At 45.9% G+C, this 19049-nt stretch overlaps 1 protein-coding gene across 2 annotated transcripts in view; it reads right to left on the bottom strand.

Annotated features, from left to right (window-relative positions):
- Positions 1-19049, bottom strand: part of LRRIQ4 (leucine rich repeats and IQ motif containing 4) — a 43805-nt gene that overhangs the window by 4470 nt on the left and 20286 nt on the right. For both annotated transcript variants that reach the window (XM_038749027.1, XM_038749018.1), the window contains exons 4-5: positions 16523-16661; positions 10017-10213 (exon numbers count right to left, since the gene is read on the bottom strand). In XM_038749027.1, the coding sequence (XP_038604955.1) occupies positions 10017-10213; positions 16523-16661 (336 nt within the window). The remainder of the gene's footprint in view (positions 1-10016; positions 10214-16522; positions 16662-19049) is intronic.

Raw genomic sequence — 19049 nt, forward strand, 5'->3', positions numbered from 1 at the left:
GCAGGGATCCTGTCTACTACCTCTGTTGTACTTCCCAACCACTTTAGTACAGTGCTCTGCACAAAGTAAGCAGTCAATAAATACTATTGATTGATTAGGCACTCCATAAATACGGATAATAATTTTGAGAAGATGATGATGCTCTTATCTTTTCTCTCCCTTTCCCCCCCTTCCAATCAATCCAAATCAGAACTCCTCATCTTACCAGCCAAACCCTCTCCTCCCCTAGACTTTCCATCCCTGAAGACACCACCATTCTCCCACCCTCCCAAGCCTATAATCTTAAAATTATCCTCTACCCATCTCTCATGAATGGGAAAGCCATTTGTGTGGCCTAGTGGATAGAGCATGAGCCTGAGAGTCAGAAGGTTCTGGGTTCTAATCCTGCTCTGCCATTTGTCTACTGTGAGACTTTGGGCAACTCACTTAACTTTTCTAAGCCTATGTTGCCTCATCTGGAAAATGGGGATTAAGCCTGTGAACCTCATGTGGGACAGGGACTGTGTCCAACCTGATTTGCTTGTATCCACGTCAGTGCTTACTACAGTGCCTGGTACATAGTAAGTGCTTAAAAGATACCATGATTATTATTATTATTATTCATTTGTTTATTCATTCCATCAAAATACAAATTAACAAGGACTTTACAGTCTAGACAGAGAGACAATGATATAAATTGTGGATATGTTCATTCTTGTTGCCAACCTGTACTTCCCAAGTGCTTAGTACAGTGCTCTGCACACAGTAAGCGCTCAATAAATACGATTGAATGAATGAATGAATTCATAAGTGCTGTGGGGCTGTGAGTGAGGTGAATATCAAGTGCTTCAAGCATTCAAATCCAAGTGCGAAGGTGATAATAATAATAATAATGATGGCATTTATTAAGCGCTTACTATGTGCAAAGCACTGTTCTAAGCATTGGAGAGGTTACAAGGTGACCAGGTTGTCCCACAGGGGGCTCACAGTCTTAATCCCCATTTTACAGATGAGGTAACTGAGGCCCAAAGAAGTTAAGTGACTTACCCAAAATCACCCAGCTGACAATTGGCGGAGCTGGGATTTGAACGCATGACCTCTGACTCCAAAGCCCAGGCTCTTTCCACTGAGAAGAGAGAAAGTAGGGGAAAAGAGGGCTTCCCTGGGAAAGGCCTCTTAGAGGAGATTTGATTTTAATAAGGTTTGAATGTATGTAGCGTGGTGGTATGTCTCCAGGCCAGAAGGAGGAAGTGGGCAAGGGGTTGGCAGCAAGATAGGTGAGATTGAGGATACAGTCAGTAAATTGGTGTTAGAGGAAATCAGCATCAGCATTAGAGGGGGTGAGCAGATTGAGGGCTTTAAAGCAGATGCAGTCTTTCACTACACCCTGTCCTTTCACCTTCAGAATATCTCTAGAGGCTCCCCCTTCCTCTCCAGCCAAATTGCTACCACGCTGACCAAAGCCTTGACTACTGCATCAGTCTCCTCGCCGATCCAGCTGCTTCCAACCTCTCTCCTTTTCCTTCCATATTTCATTCTCCTGCCTGGATCATTTTTCCTCAAAACCGTTCCGTCGACATCTCCCACCTCTTCAAAAACCTCAAATGGTTGCCCATCCATCTCCATGTCAAACAGAAACTCTTTACTACCATCTTCTCTAGAGTGTAAACGTGTTATAGGCAGAACATGTGACTGCTAATTCTGTTGCACTGCACTCTCCCAAGTGCTTAGTACAGTAAGCGCTTAGAAGGCACTTGATAAATGCTATTGATTGACTGATTGATTTAAGACACTCAATTGATTTAAGACACTCAATCGGGTCTCCCCTTCTTATTTCACCTACTTTCCCAACTACAACACAACCTGTACATTCTGCTCTAATTCCAACCTCCTCACTGTACCTCAATCTCTCTTTTTTTGTAATGGTATTTGTTTAAGTACTTACTATGTACCAGGATCTGTACTAAGCACTGGAGTAGATAAAATCCTCCTCTACCTCTCAGCTGCTTTTGACACTGTTGACCATCCCCTTCTCCTCAACACATTATCCAACCTTGGCTTCCCTGCCTCCATCCTCTCCTGGTTCTCCTCTTATCTCTCTGGCCATTCAATCTCAGTCTCCTTCGCGGGCTCCTCCTCCCCCTCCCATCCCCTTACTGTAGGGGTTCCTCGAGGGTCAGTTCTTGGTCCCCATCTGTTCTCCATCTACACTCACTCCCTTGGTGAAATCATTCGCTCCCACAGCTTCAGTTATGATCTCTACGCTGATGACACCCAAATCTACATCTCTGACCCTGTTCTCTCTCCCTCCCTCCAGGCTCGTATCTCCTCCTGCCTTCAGGACATCTCCATCTGGATGTCCGCCCACCACCTAAAACTCAACATGTCTAAGACTAAGCTCCTTATCTTCCCTCCCAAACCCTGTCCTCTTCCTGACTTTTCTGTCACTGTGGACGGCACTACCATCCTTCCCATCTCACAAGCCCGCAACTTTGGTGTCATCCTTGACTCTGCTCTCTCGTTCACCCCACACACCCAGTCGGTCACCAAAACCTGCCGGTCTCACCTTCACAAAATTGTCAAGATCCACTCTTTCCTCTCCATCCCAACCGCTACCTTTTTGGTACATATCTGTGTATATATCTATAATTCTAGTCATCTATTTTGATGCTATTGATGCCTGTTTACTTGTTTTGTTTTGTTGTCTGTCTCCCCCTTGTAGACTGTGATCCTGTTGTTGGGTAGGGACCGTCTCTACCTGTTGCCAACTTGTACTTTCCAAGTGCTTAGTACAGTGCTCTGCACGCAGTAAGCACTCAATAAATACAATTGAATGAATGAATTAATGAATTCAATCTCTCATCATATCCCGATTGGATTACTGCATCAGCATCCTTTCTAATCTCCCATCCTCCTGTCTCTCCCCGCTTCAGTCTATACTTCACTCTGCCGCCCAGATTTTCTTTCTACAGAAACACTCTGGGCCTGTCACCCCCTTCCTCAAAAATCTCCAGTGGTTACCTATTCTTCGAATCAAACAAAAGCTCCTCACTATTGACTTGAAAGCTCCCCATCACCTTGCCTCCTCCTACTTCACCACCCTTCTCTCCTTCTCCAGCCCAGCCCACACCCTCCGCTCCTCTGACACTAACCTCCTCACTGCATCTCGTTCTCACCTGTCCCGCTGGTGACCCCCGGCCCATGTTTTACCCCTGGCCTGGAATGCCCTCCCTCCTCACATCCGCCAAACTAGCTCTCTTCCTCCCTTCTAAGCCCTACTGAAAGCTCACCTCCTCCAGGAGGCTTTCCCAGACTGAGCCCCCCGCCTTTCCTCTGCTCCCCCTCCCCTCCCCATCGCCCCTACTCCTTCCCTCTCCTCAACCCCCTTTCCTGCCCCACAGCACTGGTGTATGCTTGTACATATTTTTTTTTATTCTATTTTATTAATGATGCGTATATATCTATAATTCTATTTATCTATTCTGATGCTATTGATGCCCGTCTACTTGTCTTGTTTTGTCGTCCATCTCCCCCTTCTAGACTGTAAGCCCATTGTTGGGTAGGGATTGTCTCTATCTGTTGCCGAACTGTACTTTCCAAGCACTTAGTACAGTGCTCTTCACACATTAAGCACTCAATAAAATAAATACAACTGAATGAATGAATGAATAAAAGATTCTCGGGTTGGATACAGTCCCTGTCCCACATAGGGCTCACAGTCTTAATCCACATTTTAAAGATGAGATGACTGAGACACAGAGAAGTTAAGTGATTTGCCCCAGTTTGGAATCAGAGGTCATGGGTTCTAATCCCAACTCCATCACTTGTCAGCTGTATGACTTTGGGCAAGTCACATAACTTCTCAGTGCCTTGGTTACCTCATCTGTAAAATGGGGATTGAGTCTGTGAGCTCCAAGTGGGACAACCTGATAACATTGTATCTATCGCTGAGAAGCAGCGTGGCTCAGTGGAAAGAGCACGGGTTTTGGAGTCAGATATCAGGGGTTCGAATCCCGGCTCCGCCACATGTCTGCTGTGTGACCTTGGGCAAGTCACTTCGCTTCTCTGAGCCTCAGTTCCCTCATCTGTAAAATGGGGATTAAGACTGTGAGCCCCACGTGGGACAACCTGATCACTTTGTATCCCCCCAGCGCTTAGAACAGTGCTTTGCACATAGTAAGCGCTTAACAAATGCCATCATTATTATTATCCCAGTGCTTAGAACAGTGCTTGGCACATAGTAAGTGCTTAACAAATACCAACTTTATTACACAGCTGACAAGTGGTGGAGCAGGAATTAGAACCCGAGTCCTTCTTTTTCGGGGATGTCCACCAACGCTACTGAACCATACTCTGCAAAGTTGTTAGTGCAGTGCTCTGTGCCCAGTAAGTGCTCAGTAAATAACACTGATGAATTGGCTGAATGACTGATTGTATTTTTGGACCTTTTTGGGGGTGCTGGCTGTCTACAATATATTTGACTCAAATGCCTCCAGAAATGGCATCTATCTGATGCCAACCATGTAAATTGACATAATAGTACAATCTAAAATAAGGGCTCCACTACCTCTAGCACACCGAAGCCTAGGCCAGTCTCTGAAAGAGAAAAACCGCATATGGAAAAGCCCTGTCCTTTGACTTTGAAGATGTCCCAGATTCAATATGCACAAGCTATGAAGGTATGCATCTTCCTGATTATGCTAGGATAATCAAGGATTATGCTAGGATAAAATGCCAGAGAGGCGTTTTAATAAAAGGCCCTACCAGGAACTCTGATCCTGAGATGTGAAACAGCATGGTGTAGTGCCTAGAACCATGTAGTGGGAGTCAGAAGGTCCTGGGTTCTAAGCCCGTCTCCACCACTTGTCTGCTGTGTGACCTTGGGCAAGTCACTTCACTTCTCTGTGCCTTAGCGACCTCATCTGTAAAGTGGGGATTGAGACAGTAAGCTCCATGTGGGACAGGGACTGTGTCCAAGCCGATTTGCTTGTATCCACCCCAGTGCTTAGTACAGTGCCTGGCACATAGTAAGTGCTTAACAAATACCACAATTATTATTATTATTATTATTATTATTATTATTATTATGTCATCATTTGGAAACAGCTGATAAACTTTTCTTCCACAGAAATTCTCTGGGCATGTCACTCCCCTCCTCAAAAATCTCCAGTGGTTGCCTATCAACCTTCGCATGAAGCAAAAACTCCTCACTATCAGCTTCAAAGTTCACCATCCCCTCGCCCCCTCCTACCTCACCTCCCTTCTCTCCTTCTACAGCCCAGCCCGCACCCTCCATTCCTCTGCCACCGCTAACCTCCTCACCATATCTCGTTCTCTCCTGTCCCGCCATAGACCCCTGGCCCACGTCCTCCCCCTGGCCTGGAATGCTCTCCCTCCATACATCCACCAAGCTCGCTCTCTTCCTCCCTTCAAAGCCCTACTGAGAGCTCACCTCCTCCAGGAGGCCTTCCCACACTCAGCCCCCACATTCCTCTGCTCCTCCTCCCCTCCCCATCCCCCCAACTCCCTCCCTCTGCCCTACCCCCTTCCCCTCCCCACAGCACTTGTGTGTATTTGTACATATTTATTACTGTATTTTATTAATGATGTGTATATATCTACAATTCAATTTATCTATCCTGTTGGCATTGACGCCTGTCTACTTGTTTTGTTTTGTTGTCTGTCTCCCCCTTCTAGACTGTGAGCACACTGTTGGGTAGGGACTGTCTCTATACGTTGCCGAATTGTACTTCCCAAGCGCTTAGTACAGTGTTCTGCACACAGTAAGTGCTCAATAAATATGACTGACTGAATGAATGAATGAGACAGTCTCTCTTTTCCAGAGTGGGTCAGTGGTATTAGCGGGATAGTCCTGTTAGCCCAGTGGTTAATACCAACAGTAGATTTTATCAGGGTACGTGGGTGTGGCCAATAAGACCAATGTTTACATCAATCAATCAATCACATTTATTGAGTGCTTACTGTGTGCAGAGCACTGTACTAAGCGCTTGGGAAGTACAAGCTGGCAACATATCATCATCATCAATCGTATTTATTGAGCGCTTACTGTGTGCAGAACACTGTACTAAGCGCTTGGGAAGTACAAGTTGGCAACATATAGAGACAGTCCCTACCCAACAGTGGGCTCACAGTCTAGAAGGGGGAGACAGAGAACAAAACCAAACATACTAACAAAATAAAATAAATAGAATAGATAGGTACAAGTAAAAGAAATAAATAAATAGAGTAATAAATATGTACAAACATATATACATATATACAGGTGCTGTGGGGAAGGGAAGGAGGTAAGACGGGGGGAATGGAGAGGGGGCGAGGGGGAGAGGAAGGAGGGGGCTGAGTGGGGGAAGGCCTCCTGGAGGAGGTGAACTCTCAGTAGGGCCTTGAAGGGAGGAAGAGAGCTAGCTTGGCGGATGGGCAGAGGGAGGCCATTCCAGGCCCGGGGGATGACGTGGGCCGGGGATCAATGGCGGGACAGGCGAGAACGAGGCACGGTGAGGAGGTGAGCGGCGGAGGAGCGGACGGTGCGGGCTGGGCTGGAGAAGGACAGAAGGGAGGTGAGGTAGGAGGGGGCGAGGGGATGGATGGCCTTGAAGCCCAGGGAGAGGAGTTTCTGCCTGATGTGCAGATTGATTGGTAGCCACTGGAGGTTTTTGAGGAGGGGAGTAATATATCCAGAGCATTTCTGGACAAAGACAATCCGGGCAGCGGCGTGAAGTATGGATTGAAGTGGGGAGAGACACGAGGATGGGAGATCAGAGAGAAGGCTGATACAGTAGTGCAGACGGAATACGATGAGAGCTTGAATGAGCAGGGTAGCGGTATGGATGGAGAGGAAAGGGCGGATCTTGGCAATGTTGCGGAGCTGAGACCGGCAGGTTTTGGTGACGGCTTGTATGTGAGGGGTGAATGAGAGAGCGGAGTCGAGGATGACACCAAGTTTGCGGGCTTGTGAGACGGGAAGGATGGTAGTGCCGTCAACAGAGATGGGAAAGTTAGGGAGAGGGCAGGGTTTGGGAGGGAAGACAAGGAGTTCAGTCTTGGACATGTTGAGTTATAGGTGGTGGGCAGACATCCAGATGGAGATGTCCTGTAGGCAGGAGGAGATGCGAGCCTGGAGAGAGGGGGAGAGAGCAGGGGCAGAGATGTAGATCTGGGTGTCATCAGCATAGAGATGATAGTTGAAGCCGTGGGAGCGAATGAGGTCACCAAGGGAGTGCGTGTAGATCGATAACAGAAGGGGACCAAGCATTGAACCTTGGGGAACCCCCACAGTAAGGGGATGGGAGGGGGAGGAGGAGCCCTGTAGACTGTACACTCCATGTGGGCAGGGATTGTGTCTACCAACTCTGCTGAATTTACACTCTCCCAAGGACTTAGTGCAGTGCTCCTCATACAGTAGGCACTCAGTTAATAGTATTGATAGATTGATTGGTTGATAGAGCAACTGGGCTCTACTGAGAAGCAGCGTGGCTCAGTGGAAAGAGCGCGGGCTTGGGAGTCAGAGGTCATGGGTTCAAATCCCGGCTCCGCCACTTGTCAGCTGTGTGACTTTGGGCAAGCCACTTAAGTTCTCTGGGCCTCAGTTACCTTATCTGTAAAATGGGGATTAAGACTGTGAGCCCCACGTGGGACAACCTAATCACCTTGTTTCTCCCCCAGCACTTAGAACAGTGCTTCGCACATAGTAAGCGCTTAACAAATACCATAGTCTTGGATGGCAAATGTAGACAGATGTGTTTTCTCCACTCTACCCTGTTACCCATACTGTCGAGTGGAGACCAGTGGCTTTTATTTAAGCAGGTGGGGGAGAAGTTCCTTTGCTTTGATTGATGGTATGTGGGAATCCTTGAGATCAAAACTTTACCGGTGACAAAATTGGACTGCTGGGTGATAACTAAAGCTTCTCTCCAATTCTCTGGTGGTTTGGGCTTCCCAGCGTGGCTCAGTGGAAAGAGCCTGGGCTTTGGAGTCAGAGGTCATGGGTTCAAATCCTGGCTCTGCCACTTGTCAGCTGTGTGACTTTGGGCAAGTCACTTCACTTTTCTGTGCCTCAACCGTAAAATGGGGGTGAAGACTGTGAGCCCCACGTGGGACAACCTGATCACCTTGTAACCTCCCCAGCGCTTAGAACAGTGCTTTGCACATAGTAAGTGCTTAATAAATGCCATCATTATTATTAGTAGTAGCAGTGGTAGTGCCTGAAGCAGCATTTATTGAGCCCCTACTTTGTGAAGTGCACTGTACTAGGTGCTAGGGAAGTACAGAATAAAGGGGAAACATTCCCTGATGCCAGGGAATTTACATTCTAATGAGATGGACATAAAACAATATAGAAACAAAGTGAGCAGAATAAATGAGTGTTCACTTATCACTTATTCTGTCCCACCTCGATTACTGTTTCAGCCTCCTTGCTGACCGCTCAGCCTTGTAGGTTTCCCCACTGCTGTCCATACTTCAATCTGCTGCCTGGATCATTTTCCTATAAAAACGTTCAAGCCATGCTTCCCCACTCCTTAAGAACCTCCAGTAGTTGCCTATCCATCTGCGCATGAAACCGAAACTCTTCACCATTGGCTTTAAAGCACTCGATCTCCTTGCCCGCTCCTTCCTCACCTTGCTACTCTCCTACTCCCGAAGCCCATGAATTTCGCTCCTCTAATGCTAACCTTCTCACTGTACCTCAATTTCATCGATCTTACCACTGACTTCTCATCCACATCCCACCTCTGGCCTGCAATGCCTTCCCTCTTCATATGTAACAGATAACAGATAATAATAATAATAATGATAATAATAATAATAATAATAATAATGGCATTTATTAAGCACTTACTATGTGCAAAGCACTGTTCTAAGCGCTGGGGGGGGATACAAGGTGATCAGGTTGTCCCACATGGGGCTCACAGTCTTAATCCCCATTTTACAGATGAGGGAACTGAGGCGCAGAGATGTGAAGTGACTTGCCCAGAGTCACACAGCTGACAAGTGGCGGAGCCTGGATTTGAACCCATGACCTCTGACTCCAAAGCCCGGGCTCTTTTCCACTGAGCCACGCTGCTTCTCACAGATGCTAAGAGAAGCAGCATGGCTCAGTGTAAAGAGCGTGGGCTTGGGAGCCAGAGGTCATGGGTTCAAATCCCGCCTCCCCCACATGTCTGCTGTGTGACCTTGGGCAAGCCACTTAACTTCTCTGTGCCTCCATTCTCTCATGTGTACAATGGGGATTAAGATTGTGAGCCCCACGTGGGACAACCTGATCACCTTGTATTCCCCCCAGTGCTTAGAACAGTGCTTTGCACATAGTAAGCGCTTAACAAATACCAACATTATTATTATTATTATTATTATTATTATCATTATAATTCCTCCCACCCCCTTCAAAGCCTTCATCTCCTCTGAGAGGCCTTCCTTGACTAAGCCCCGCTTTTCCTTATCTCCCTCTCCCTTCTGCATTGCTCTGACTTGCTCTCTTCATTCATCCCCCATCCCAGCCCCACTGCACTTATGTACATATCTGTAATTTTTTAATTTATATTAATGCCTGTATCCCCCTCTAGATGGAAAGCTCATTCTAGACTGTGAGCCCACTGTTGGGCAGGGACTGTCTCTCTATGTTGCCAGCTTGTACTTCCCAAGCACTTAGTACAGTGCTCTGCACACAGTAAGCACTCAATAAATACAATTGAATGAATGAACGAACGAATAGGGAATGTGTCAGCTATATTGTTATATTTTACTCTCCCAAGCACTTAGTACAGTGCGCTGCACACAGTAAGTGCTCAATAAATACGATTGAATGAATAAATACAATTGATTGACTGACTGACTGTTCAGTGGAATACTCTAACATCTCCAAGTGCTGAGGATGGGAATAAATACATAAGTGCTGTAGGCCATCTTTAGGTTGAAATCACTGGGGTGCTGGGAATTAACTGGAGAAAGTTTGTTGGAGGAGGAGGTGGGTTGTACATCTTGTGTTCAATCCTGAAAATGCAATTTGGGATACTTGCTCTTACCTTTGTGGCCATACGCGTCTTATGTCTCTTTTCTTGTAAATATTTCCATATTGTTGCGTTGTCCTGCTGGCACACCTCTGCTGGAGGATCTATCATAGGGTTACCTTCTAAAAGGAGGACCTTCAACTTCTGTAGACTGTCCAAGTTCTCTGGAAGCTGAGACAACTGATTGTTTTGGAGAAGTAATTTCTGCAAGCCTAATGACACGAAAAAGAACATTTCCTTAATAATCATCATATTTATTTATTCAATCATATTCATTCATTCACTCATTCAATCGTGTTTATTGTGCACTTACTGTGTGCAGAGCACTGTACTAAGTGCTTGGGAAGTACAAGTTGGCAACATATAGAGACGGTCCCTACCCAGCAGCGGGCTCACAGTCTAGAAGACTATTGAGCACTTACTGTGTGCAGAGCACTGTACTAAGTGCTTGGGAAGTACAAATCGGCAATTTATTAGCGCTTATTATGTGCCAGGCACTGTACTAAGCGGTGGGGTGCATACAAGCAAATCAGGTGGGATACAGTCCCTGTCCCATGTGGGGCTCACAGTCTCAATCCCCATTTTATATTATATAAGCACTATAAGACGGAATTCAACAAGAACAAGATCTGGTACGAGCACCGGCTCATCGACGACATGGTGGCTCAAGTGCTCAGGTCCTCAGGCGGCATCGTCTGGGCCTGCAAGAACTACGACGGCGATGTGCAGTCCGACATCCTGGCCCAGGGCTTTGGCTCCCTCGGGCTCATGACCTCTGTGCTGGTGTGCCCAGACGGGAAGACCATCGAAGCGGAAGCAGCTCATGGCACCATCACCCACCATTACCGGGAGCACCCGAAGGTGGGGGCCGGCCCGCCTGGGGTCAGCGGGGTGGGCATGCCAAACCATCCGCCTGCTGTCCTTCTGAGGGGCTTCCTGAGAGCTTCCTCGGTGTCTCTCCCCATTTCAATCCATACTTCATGCTGCTGCCTAGATTGTCTTTGTCCAGAAACGCTCTGGGCATGTTAGTCCCCTCCTCAAAAATCTCCAGTGGCTACCAATCAATCTGCGCATCAGGCAGAAACTCCTCCCCCTGGGCTTCAAGGCTGTCCATCCCCTCGCCCCCTCCTACCTCACCTCCCTTCTCTCCTTCTCCAGCCCAGCCCGCACCCTCCGCTCCTCCGCCGCTAATCTCCTCACCGTACCTCGTTCTCACCTTTCCCGCCATCAACCCCCGGCCCACGTCCTCCCCAGGGCCTGGAATGCCCTCCCTCTGCCCATCCGCCAAGCTCACTCTCTTCCTCCCTTCAAGGCCCTACTGAGAGCTCACCTCCTCCAGGAGGCCTTCACACACTCAGCCCCTTCCTTCCTCTCCCCCTCATCCCCCTCTCCATCCCACATCCTACCTCCTTCCCTTCCCCACAGCACCTTTATATATGTTTGTACATATTTATTACTCTATTTATTTATTTATTTTACTTGTACATATCTATTCTATTTATTTTATTTTGTTAGTATGTTTGGTTTTGTTCCCTGTCTCCCCCTTCTAGACTGTGAACCCACTGTTGGGTTAGGGACTGTCTCTATATGTTGCCAACTTGTACTTACCAAGTGCTTAGTACAGTGCTCTGCACACAGTAAGCGCTCAATAAATACAATTGATTGATTGATTGATTTTACAGATGAGGTCACCAAGGCCCAGAGAAGTGAAGTTATTTGCTCACAGATACACAGTAGATGAGTGGCAGAGCTGGGATTAGAACACATGACCTTCCAACTTCCAAGCCTGTGCTCTATCCACGATGCCATAATTTTTATCGTAGCCCATTCCTAGCAGTGTATTTTACTCTACTTTTAACGGAGCACAGGCCTTTCTGATTTTCATCCCCTAGCAGAGGATGCCTGGCTAAATAAACTCATTTAGGCAGAGATTAGCCATTTCTAAAATAAAATCCAAGGAAAAATCATTTCTTTGCCAGATGAAAAGCAAACAGACCAGGTTGGGTTTTTTTTCCCTTTCTTGGTGGAAAAGAAACAAATTCCTTTCTTTTCAAGCTTCACTTGAGTTCAGGCTGTTTGGGTCTTTAATAAACAAGTGGGTGATGGAGTCTCTGGTTGAGAATGACATATGAGTTTTGAACCTGTATGGGGGAACTGATTAGAGTATAAAAGCAGAGTGGCTCAGTGGAAAGAGCACAGGCCTTGAAGTCAGAGGTCATGGGTTCAAATCTTGGCTCTGCCAATTGTCGCTTTGTGACTTTGGGCAAGTCACTTAACTTCTCTGTGTCTCAGTGACCTCATCTGTAAAATGGGGATGAAGACTGTGAGCCCCCCATGGGACAACCTGATCACCTTGTACCCTCCCCAGTGCTTAGAACAGTGCTTTGCACACAGTAAGCGCTTAATAAGTGCCATTATTATTATTATTATTATTGGATGGTTAAATGGACTGTGCTTCCTAGTCTACACATTCTTAGGACCTCACTGCTTGGGGCAGAACAATGCAACAAGGATGCAGTGCTATGCCAGAGGCCTGTCTTTTCATGCTGTTGTTCTTTTACATTTTGTTATTATTATTATCATGGTAATATCATGATATTATCATAAAAATAGTAATGATGATGATAATAACGATAATAATAATAACTGTGGCATTTGTTAAGCACTTACTCTGTGCTAAATTGTGTACTAAACACTGGGGTAAATGCAAGATAATTCATTCATTCATTCATTCAATCGTATTTATTGAGCACTTACTGTGTGCAGAGCACTGGACTAAGCGCTTGGGAAGTACAAGTTGGCAACTTATAGAGACGGTCCCTACCCAACAGCGGGCTCACAGTCTAGAAGGGGGAGACAGAGAACAAAACCAAACATACTAACAAAATAAAATAAATAGAATAGATATGTACTAGTAAATTAAATAAGTAGAGTAATAAATCTGTACAAACATATATACATATATACAGGTGCTGTGGGGAGGGGAAGGAGGTAAGGTGGGGGGGGTGGAGAGGGGGACGAGGGGGAGAGGAAGGAAGGGACTCAGTCTGGGAAGGCCTCCTGGAGGAGGTGAGCTCTCAGTAGGGCTTTGAAGGGAGTAGGGCTAAGTAGGGCTTAGGTTGGGTAGAGTCCTTTTTTTAAAAAAATGGCATTCATTCAGTATTTACTGTGTGTCAGGCACTGTACTAAGTGCTGGGGTAGATACAAAATAATCAGGTTGGACAAGGTCTACGTACATGTCCCACATGGAGCTCACAGTTTTAATCCCCATTTTACAAAAGAGGGAACTGAGGCACAGAGAAGTTAAGGGACTTGCCTAAGGTCCCACAGCAGACAAGTGATGGAGCTGGGGTTGGAAGTCAGACCCTTCTAATTCCCAGGTCGGTGCTCTATCCATAAGGACACTCTGCTCCTTATCGAACATGGGCCTCATGGTCTAAGTGGGAAGGAGAACAGGTATTTCCTGTTCCTGAGAGCTCACCTCCTCCAGGAGGCCTTCCCAGACTGAGCCCCCCTCTTTCTCTCCTCCTCCTCCCCTCCCTATCGACCCCCCTCCCTCCCTCTGTCCTACTCCCTTCCCCTCCCCACAGCACTGGTGTACATTTGTACATATTTATTACTCTATTTTATTAATGATGTGTACATAGCTATAATCCTATTTATTCTGATGGTATTGACACCTGTCTACTTGTTTTGTTTTGTTGTCTGCCTTCCCCTTCTAGACTGTGAGCCCATTGTTGAGTAGGGACCATCTCTATATGTTGCTGATTTGTATTTCCCATGTGCTTAGTACAGTGCTCTGCACACAGTAAGCACTCAAATACAATTGAATGAATGAATGAGTATTAAACACCTATTTTAAAATGTGGAAGCAGAGGCACAGAGAAGTGAAATGACTTTCCTGAGGTCTCACAGCAAGCAAGTGGCAGAGCTAGGATTAATGATAATAATAATAATAATAATAATAATAATAACAGCATTTATTAAGCCATTCTATATGTTACCAACTTGTACTTCCCAAGCGCTTAGTACAGTGCTCTGCACACAGTAAGCGCTTAATAAATATGATTGAATGATTGATTGATTAAGCACTTACTATGTGAAAAACACTGTTCTAAGTGCTGGGGAGGTTACAAGATGATCAGGTTGCCCCTCAGGGGGCTCACAGTCTTCATCCCCATTTTACAGATGAGGTAACTGAGGCATAGAGAAGTGAAGTGACTTGCCCAAAGTCACACAGCTGACAATTGGCGGAGCCGGGGTTTGAACCCATGACCTTTGACTCCAAAGCCCGGGTTCTTTCCCCTGAGCCACGCCGCTTAGATCTTCTGACTCCCAGCCCCGTTATCTTTCTACTACTAATAATAATGATGGTATTGGTTAAGCACTTACTATGTGCAAAGCACTGCTCTAAGCGCTGGCAATGCTATTGGAAAAGAACCAGTGTGAGGTTGGTGTTTCAGAAGAGCCGTGTCTTTCTTCTCTCACTCATATTGCCTTATTTCTTGGGGCAAGTGAGAGGCCAGTTTCAGTGATGCTGAACTATTTCTGTGCTTAGTACAGTGCTCTGCACATAGTAAGCGCTCAATAAATATGAATGATGATGATTTCTCAAAGTGAAAGCTACCCAAGGGTCTCTAAGCCATGGAAGGGGTGGGTTGATTCATTTCAAAAGTCCAGCATTTTAAACTAGTAGCAGGTAAGACTCTTACAGAGCCAGCAATGCAACGGTTCAAAACGGAAGGGGAGCAGATAAAGTCTGCCAGATGATCCACAAGTAGATTGGAGACCGCCTTGTGTTTATTCACGTCTAGTTCTTTTAGACTGTGAGCCCACTGTTGGGTAGCGACTGTCTCTATATGTTGCCAACTTGGACTTCCCAAGCGCTTAGTACAGTGCTCTGCACACAGTAAGCGCTCAATAAATACGATTGATTGATTGATTGATTTGCCAGAGAGAAGATGGATAACCTTGAAGGGAGTCTGGGAGTGGAGGATGGGTTGGGGGTGCAAATCATCATCGTCATCATCATCATCAATCGTATTTATTGAGCGCTTACTGTGTGCAGAGCACTGTACTAAGCGCTTGGGAAGTACAAGTTGGTAACATATAGAGACAGTCCCTACCCAGCAGTGGGCTCACAGTCTAAAAGGGGACAGAAGGAGTTAGAAGAATCCCTGAGAATTTAGGCAGGATTCTTCCTATGACCTCTGCCTCAGAGATCACACGGCTCTTAACTGAACAGGAAAACCAGAGTTAAGACCAAATTTTGGTGACTGAGGGCTGAATAAGGTTGGGAGGATTTCTCATATCCTTAACCGGAATCATTTGGCATTTTAAACGAAAATACCATAATGGGAATAAGCAATGCCTGGGGACTTTGAAAATTCCTCAAAATTCCTCAAAGCACAGCGTGCTTTATTTTTGTAAAACATTCCCACATTCCCATTTGACCGCCCTAACATTCCCACGGCAGGGAGGCAATTATTACCCCCATCTCCAGATGGGGAAGAATCAGGTGTATTTATTCCCAGGGACCAGTTACGTTACATCGCCTCACGGCAGCCTCCGAGCAAACGGAGCGTTATCATCAGCAAAGCAAGGGCAGTTCATTTGTTTCACTCTAACTGGTTCCCGCTCCCACGAGAAACCAAATGTCGCCACTCCTGATTTGCCCACTACAGGGAGGTCACCGCCACTTTTGCGGGAAACATATCTGGGCAGTGGAAATATGCCACAGTGGGGAATATGCAGTAGTGTAAAGGAGAAGCAGTGTAGCTAGTAGAAAGAACATGGGCTTGGGAGCCAGATAATAATTATAATAATAGTGTTTGTTAAGCACTTACTTTGTGCCAAGCACTGTTCTAAGCACTGGAGTAGATCCAGGGTAATCAGGTTGTCCCACTTGGGGCTTACAGTCTTAATCCCCATTTTGCAGATGAGGTAACTGAGGCACTGAGAAATTAAGTGACTTGCCCGAAGTCAGCGGCGGAGCCGGGATTAGAACCCACAACCTCTGATTCCCAAGCTGAGGCCCTTTCCACTAACCACGCTGCTTCTCATGGCCCTGCTGCTCCCGACTGTGAACCCGTTGTTGGGTAGGGACCGTCTCTATATGTTGCCAATTTGTACTTCCCAAGCGCTTAGTACAGTGCTCTGCACACAAGAAGCGCTCCATAAATACAATTGAATGAATGAATGATGGCATTTGTTAAACGCTTACTATGTCCCGAGCACTGTTCTAAGCACTGGGGGAGATACAAGGTAATCAGGTTGTCCCATGTGGGGCTCCTGATCTTAATCCCCATTTTACAGATGAGGTAACTGAGGCACAGAGAAGTCAAGTGACTTGCCTAAAGTCTCACAGCTGATCAGTGTCGGAGCTGGGATTAGAACCTATGACCTCTGATTCCCAAGCCGGTGCTCATAATTAGATAATACTAATCTATTATTATTACTACTGATAATAATAATAAAATGCACTAGGTCGTGGGACACAGGAGGAAAGAAAGATGTGACACCTTGTGCTTGACATATGGCATCTGGAAGCTGTTTAAGAAGGTTGTTGTGACAATCGAGTATTTCTAAGTTGTTCAAAGCACCCAAGGCCGCCGGCAGATACTCGAGACGATTGTTCTCGACGTACAGCTCTTTTAAATTCTGAAATGAGACAAAATGGCAAAAATTTCAAGGAACCCAAGGCCTCTGGTAGATATTCACGATTACTGTTTTCTATATCCCGTTCTTTTCCATTCAAAAATGAGACAAAATGGTAAGAATTTTTTGGACTGAAGCCACCTGCCTCAGCTTGAAGGATGAATAATCACTCCAAGGAAATTTTTCTGCAAGGCCCCGGGGCCAAGTAGAGTCACTAGGCTGACTGCACAGTCAGGCTTCAGGCAGCATGACTTCATTCATTCATTCATTCATTCAATCGTACTTATTGAGTGCTTACTGTGTGCAGAGCACTGTACTAAGCGCTTGGGAAGTACAAGTCGGCAACATATAGAGACGGTCCCTACCCAAAAACGGAAAGAGCAGGGGCCTGGAAATCAAAGGATGTGGGTTCTAATCCTGGCTCTGTCACAAGTCTGCTGTGTAACCTTGGGCAAGTCACTTAACTTCTCTGGGACTCATTTACCTCATCTGTAAAATAAGGCATTAAGACCATGTGGGACAAGGACTCTGTCCAATCTGATTACCGTGCATCTCCCCCAGCACTTAGAACAGTGCTTGGCACATAGTAAGCATTTAATAAATACCACAATTATTATTATTGTTATTCTTTTTACTATCATTATTACTAGAGCCACCTAGGAGGGTGAGTCCCAACACTGTGAAAAGAGAAGGGTGTCAGGCTTTGAGGACCCCCCCACCTCCCGCCCCATTCCCCCCAACCCCCCGACACACACATACCAGTATATGTCTACAGAATCCCAGTGAAGGGAAGGATGGAGAGGTTATCGCTGTATTTAGAATAATAATAATAATAATAATGACGGCATTTGTGAAGCGCTTACCATGCACAAAGCACTGATCTAAGCGCTGGACTGTTCTAAGAATATGGATGGACAACCCGGAAAATTCTGTCCAAAGTCTCCCACTTTTTCCTCAATGGAGGGTTTGGGTGCCTGCAGTATAAGGAATTATTTTCCCAGGGCCACGTTTCATTGATTTTCCAGACACAGCTAAAACGGCAACTCACGTATGCTCGATTTTAGACCACAGACAATCGTTATAAATCAGGAGATTTAGTTTTTATTTTCATTAACAATTACAGTTACATGTGTTAATCTAGGACAGGCCTGTCAAGTTCGTTCCTGTGGAAGGGCATACTTGCATGATGGCCACTCTTTTAAAAAGCTGCAAAGTCAATTCTTTGTAATATCATCGGCAACCTAATGCATTATTTTGATGAAACAGAACTAAGGGAAATGAAATTACTGAATGAAACTCTATTTCCAGTTCTTATTAGGCTGTCGCTATATCAGCATGTGTGGCTTCCTCGGGAGGCGGCATGGGCTAATGGGACTAGAAGTCAGAAGGCCCAGGTTCTGTTCTCAGGCCTGCAGCTGGCCTGATGTGTGACCTTGGGTGAGTCACTTAACTTCTCTGTGCCTCAGTTTCCTCATCTGTAAAATGGGGATAAGATACCTGCTCTCCATATGCCTTGGCTTGAGAATCTAATGAGAGACAAAAGTCTGATAGCCACGTATCTACCTTCGTCACAATACTTGACACATAAGAAGCATTTAATAAATACTATTAGTTTCATCATTGAGGGATTAAGAGAGCAAGACAGTGGGATGGCAGAGACAGTCATAGAGACATAGAGAGCGGAAGAGACAGTCAGACATGACAACCGATCAGTGGTATTTATTGAGCAAGACAGTGGGATGACAGAGGCAGTGAGAGGCAAAGATATGGAGAGAAGAGGAGACAGTCACATAGCAGTCGATAAGTGGGATTAAACTGAGCACTTACTGTGTACATAGCGCTGTACTCAGCGCTTGGGGAAGTACAGTGCAACAGTAAACAGACACATTCCCTGCCTCCAAGGATCTTACAGTCTAGAGGGGGAGACAGACACGAATATACATACATTAAGGATATGTTTGTAAGCGCTGTGGGGCTGAGGGTGGAATGAATAGCAAGTGCCCACAGAGTACAGATCCAAGGGCAGAGATGATGAAAGAGAGGCACAAATCACGGAAACAAAGAGAAAGAAACAGACAGAGGAAAACGTGAAAGAGCCAAAAAAATACTAACAAAGAGACCGAAGTAAAAATACAGATACCCAGAGAAACAGAGGGGTTGGCAGATACTTAGAGAGATAAACAAAAGGCACAGAGAAAGAGATCCATCCAAAGTGCTACCACATTAATCCAGGCACTTTTATTCAATTGTATCTATTGAGAGCTTACTGTGTGGAGAGCATACACTGTACTAAAAGCCTGGTAAGTACAATTCAGCAACATAGAGAGACAATCCCTGCCCACAAAGGGCTCACAGTCTAGAAAGGGGGAGGCAGACATCAAAACAAATAAA

The sequence above is a fragment of the Tachyglossus aculeatus genome, chromosome 1, assembly GCF_015852505.1.
Source record: "Tachyglossus aculeatus isolate mTacAcu1 chromosome 1, mTacAcu1.pri, whole genome shotgun sequence".
NCBI classification, from domain to species: domain Eukaryota; kingdom Metazoa; phylum Chordata; class Mammalia; order Monotremata; family Tachyglossidae; genus Tachyglossus; species Tachyglossus aculeatus.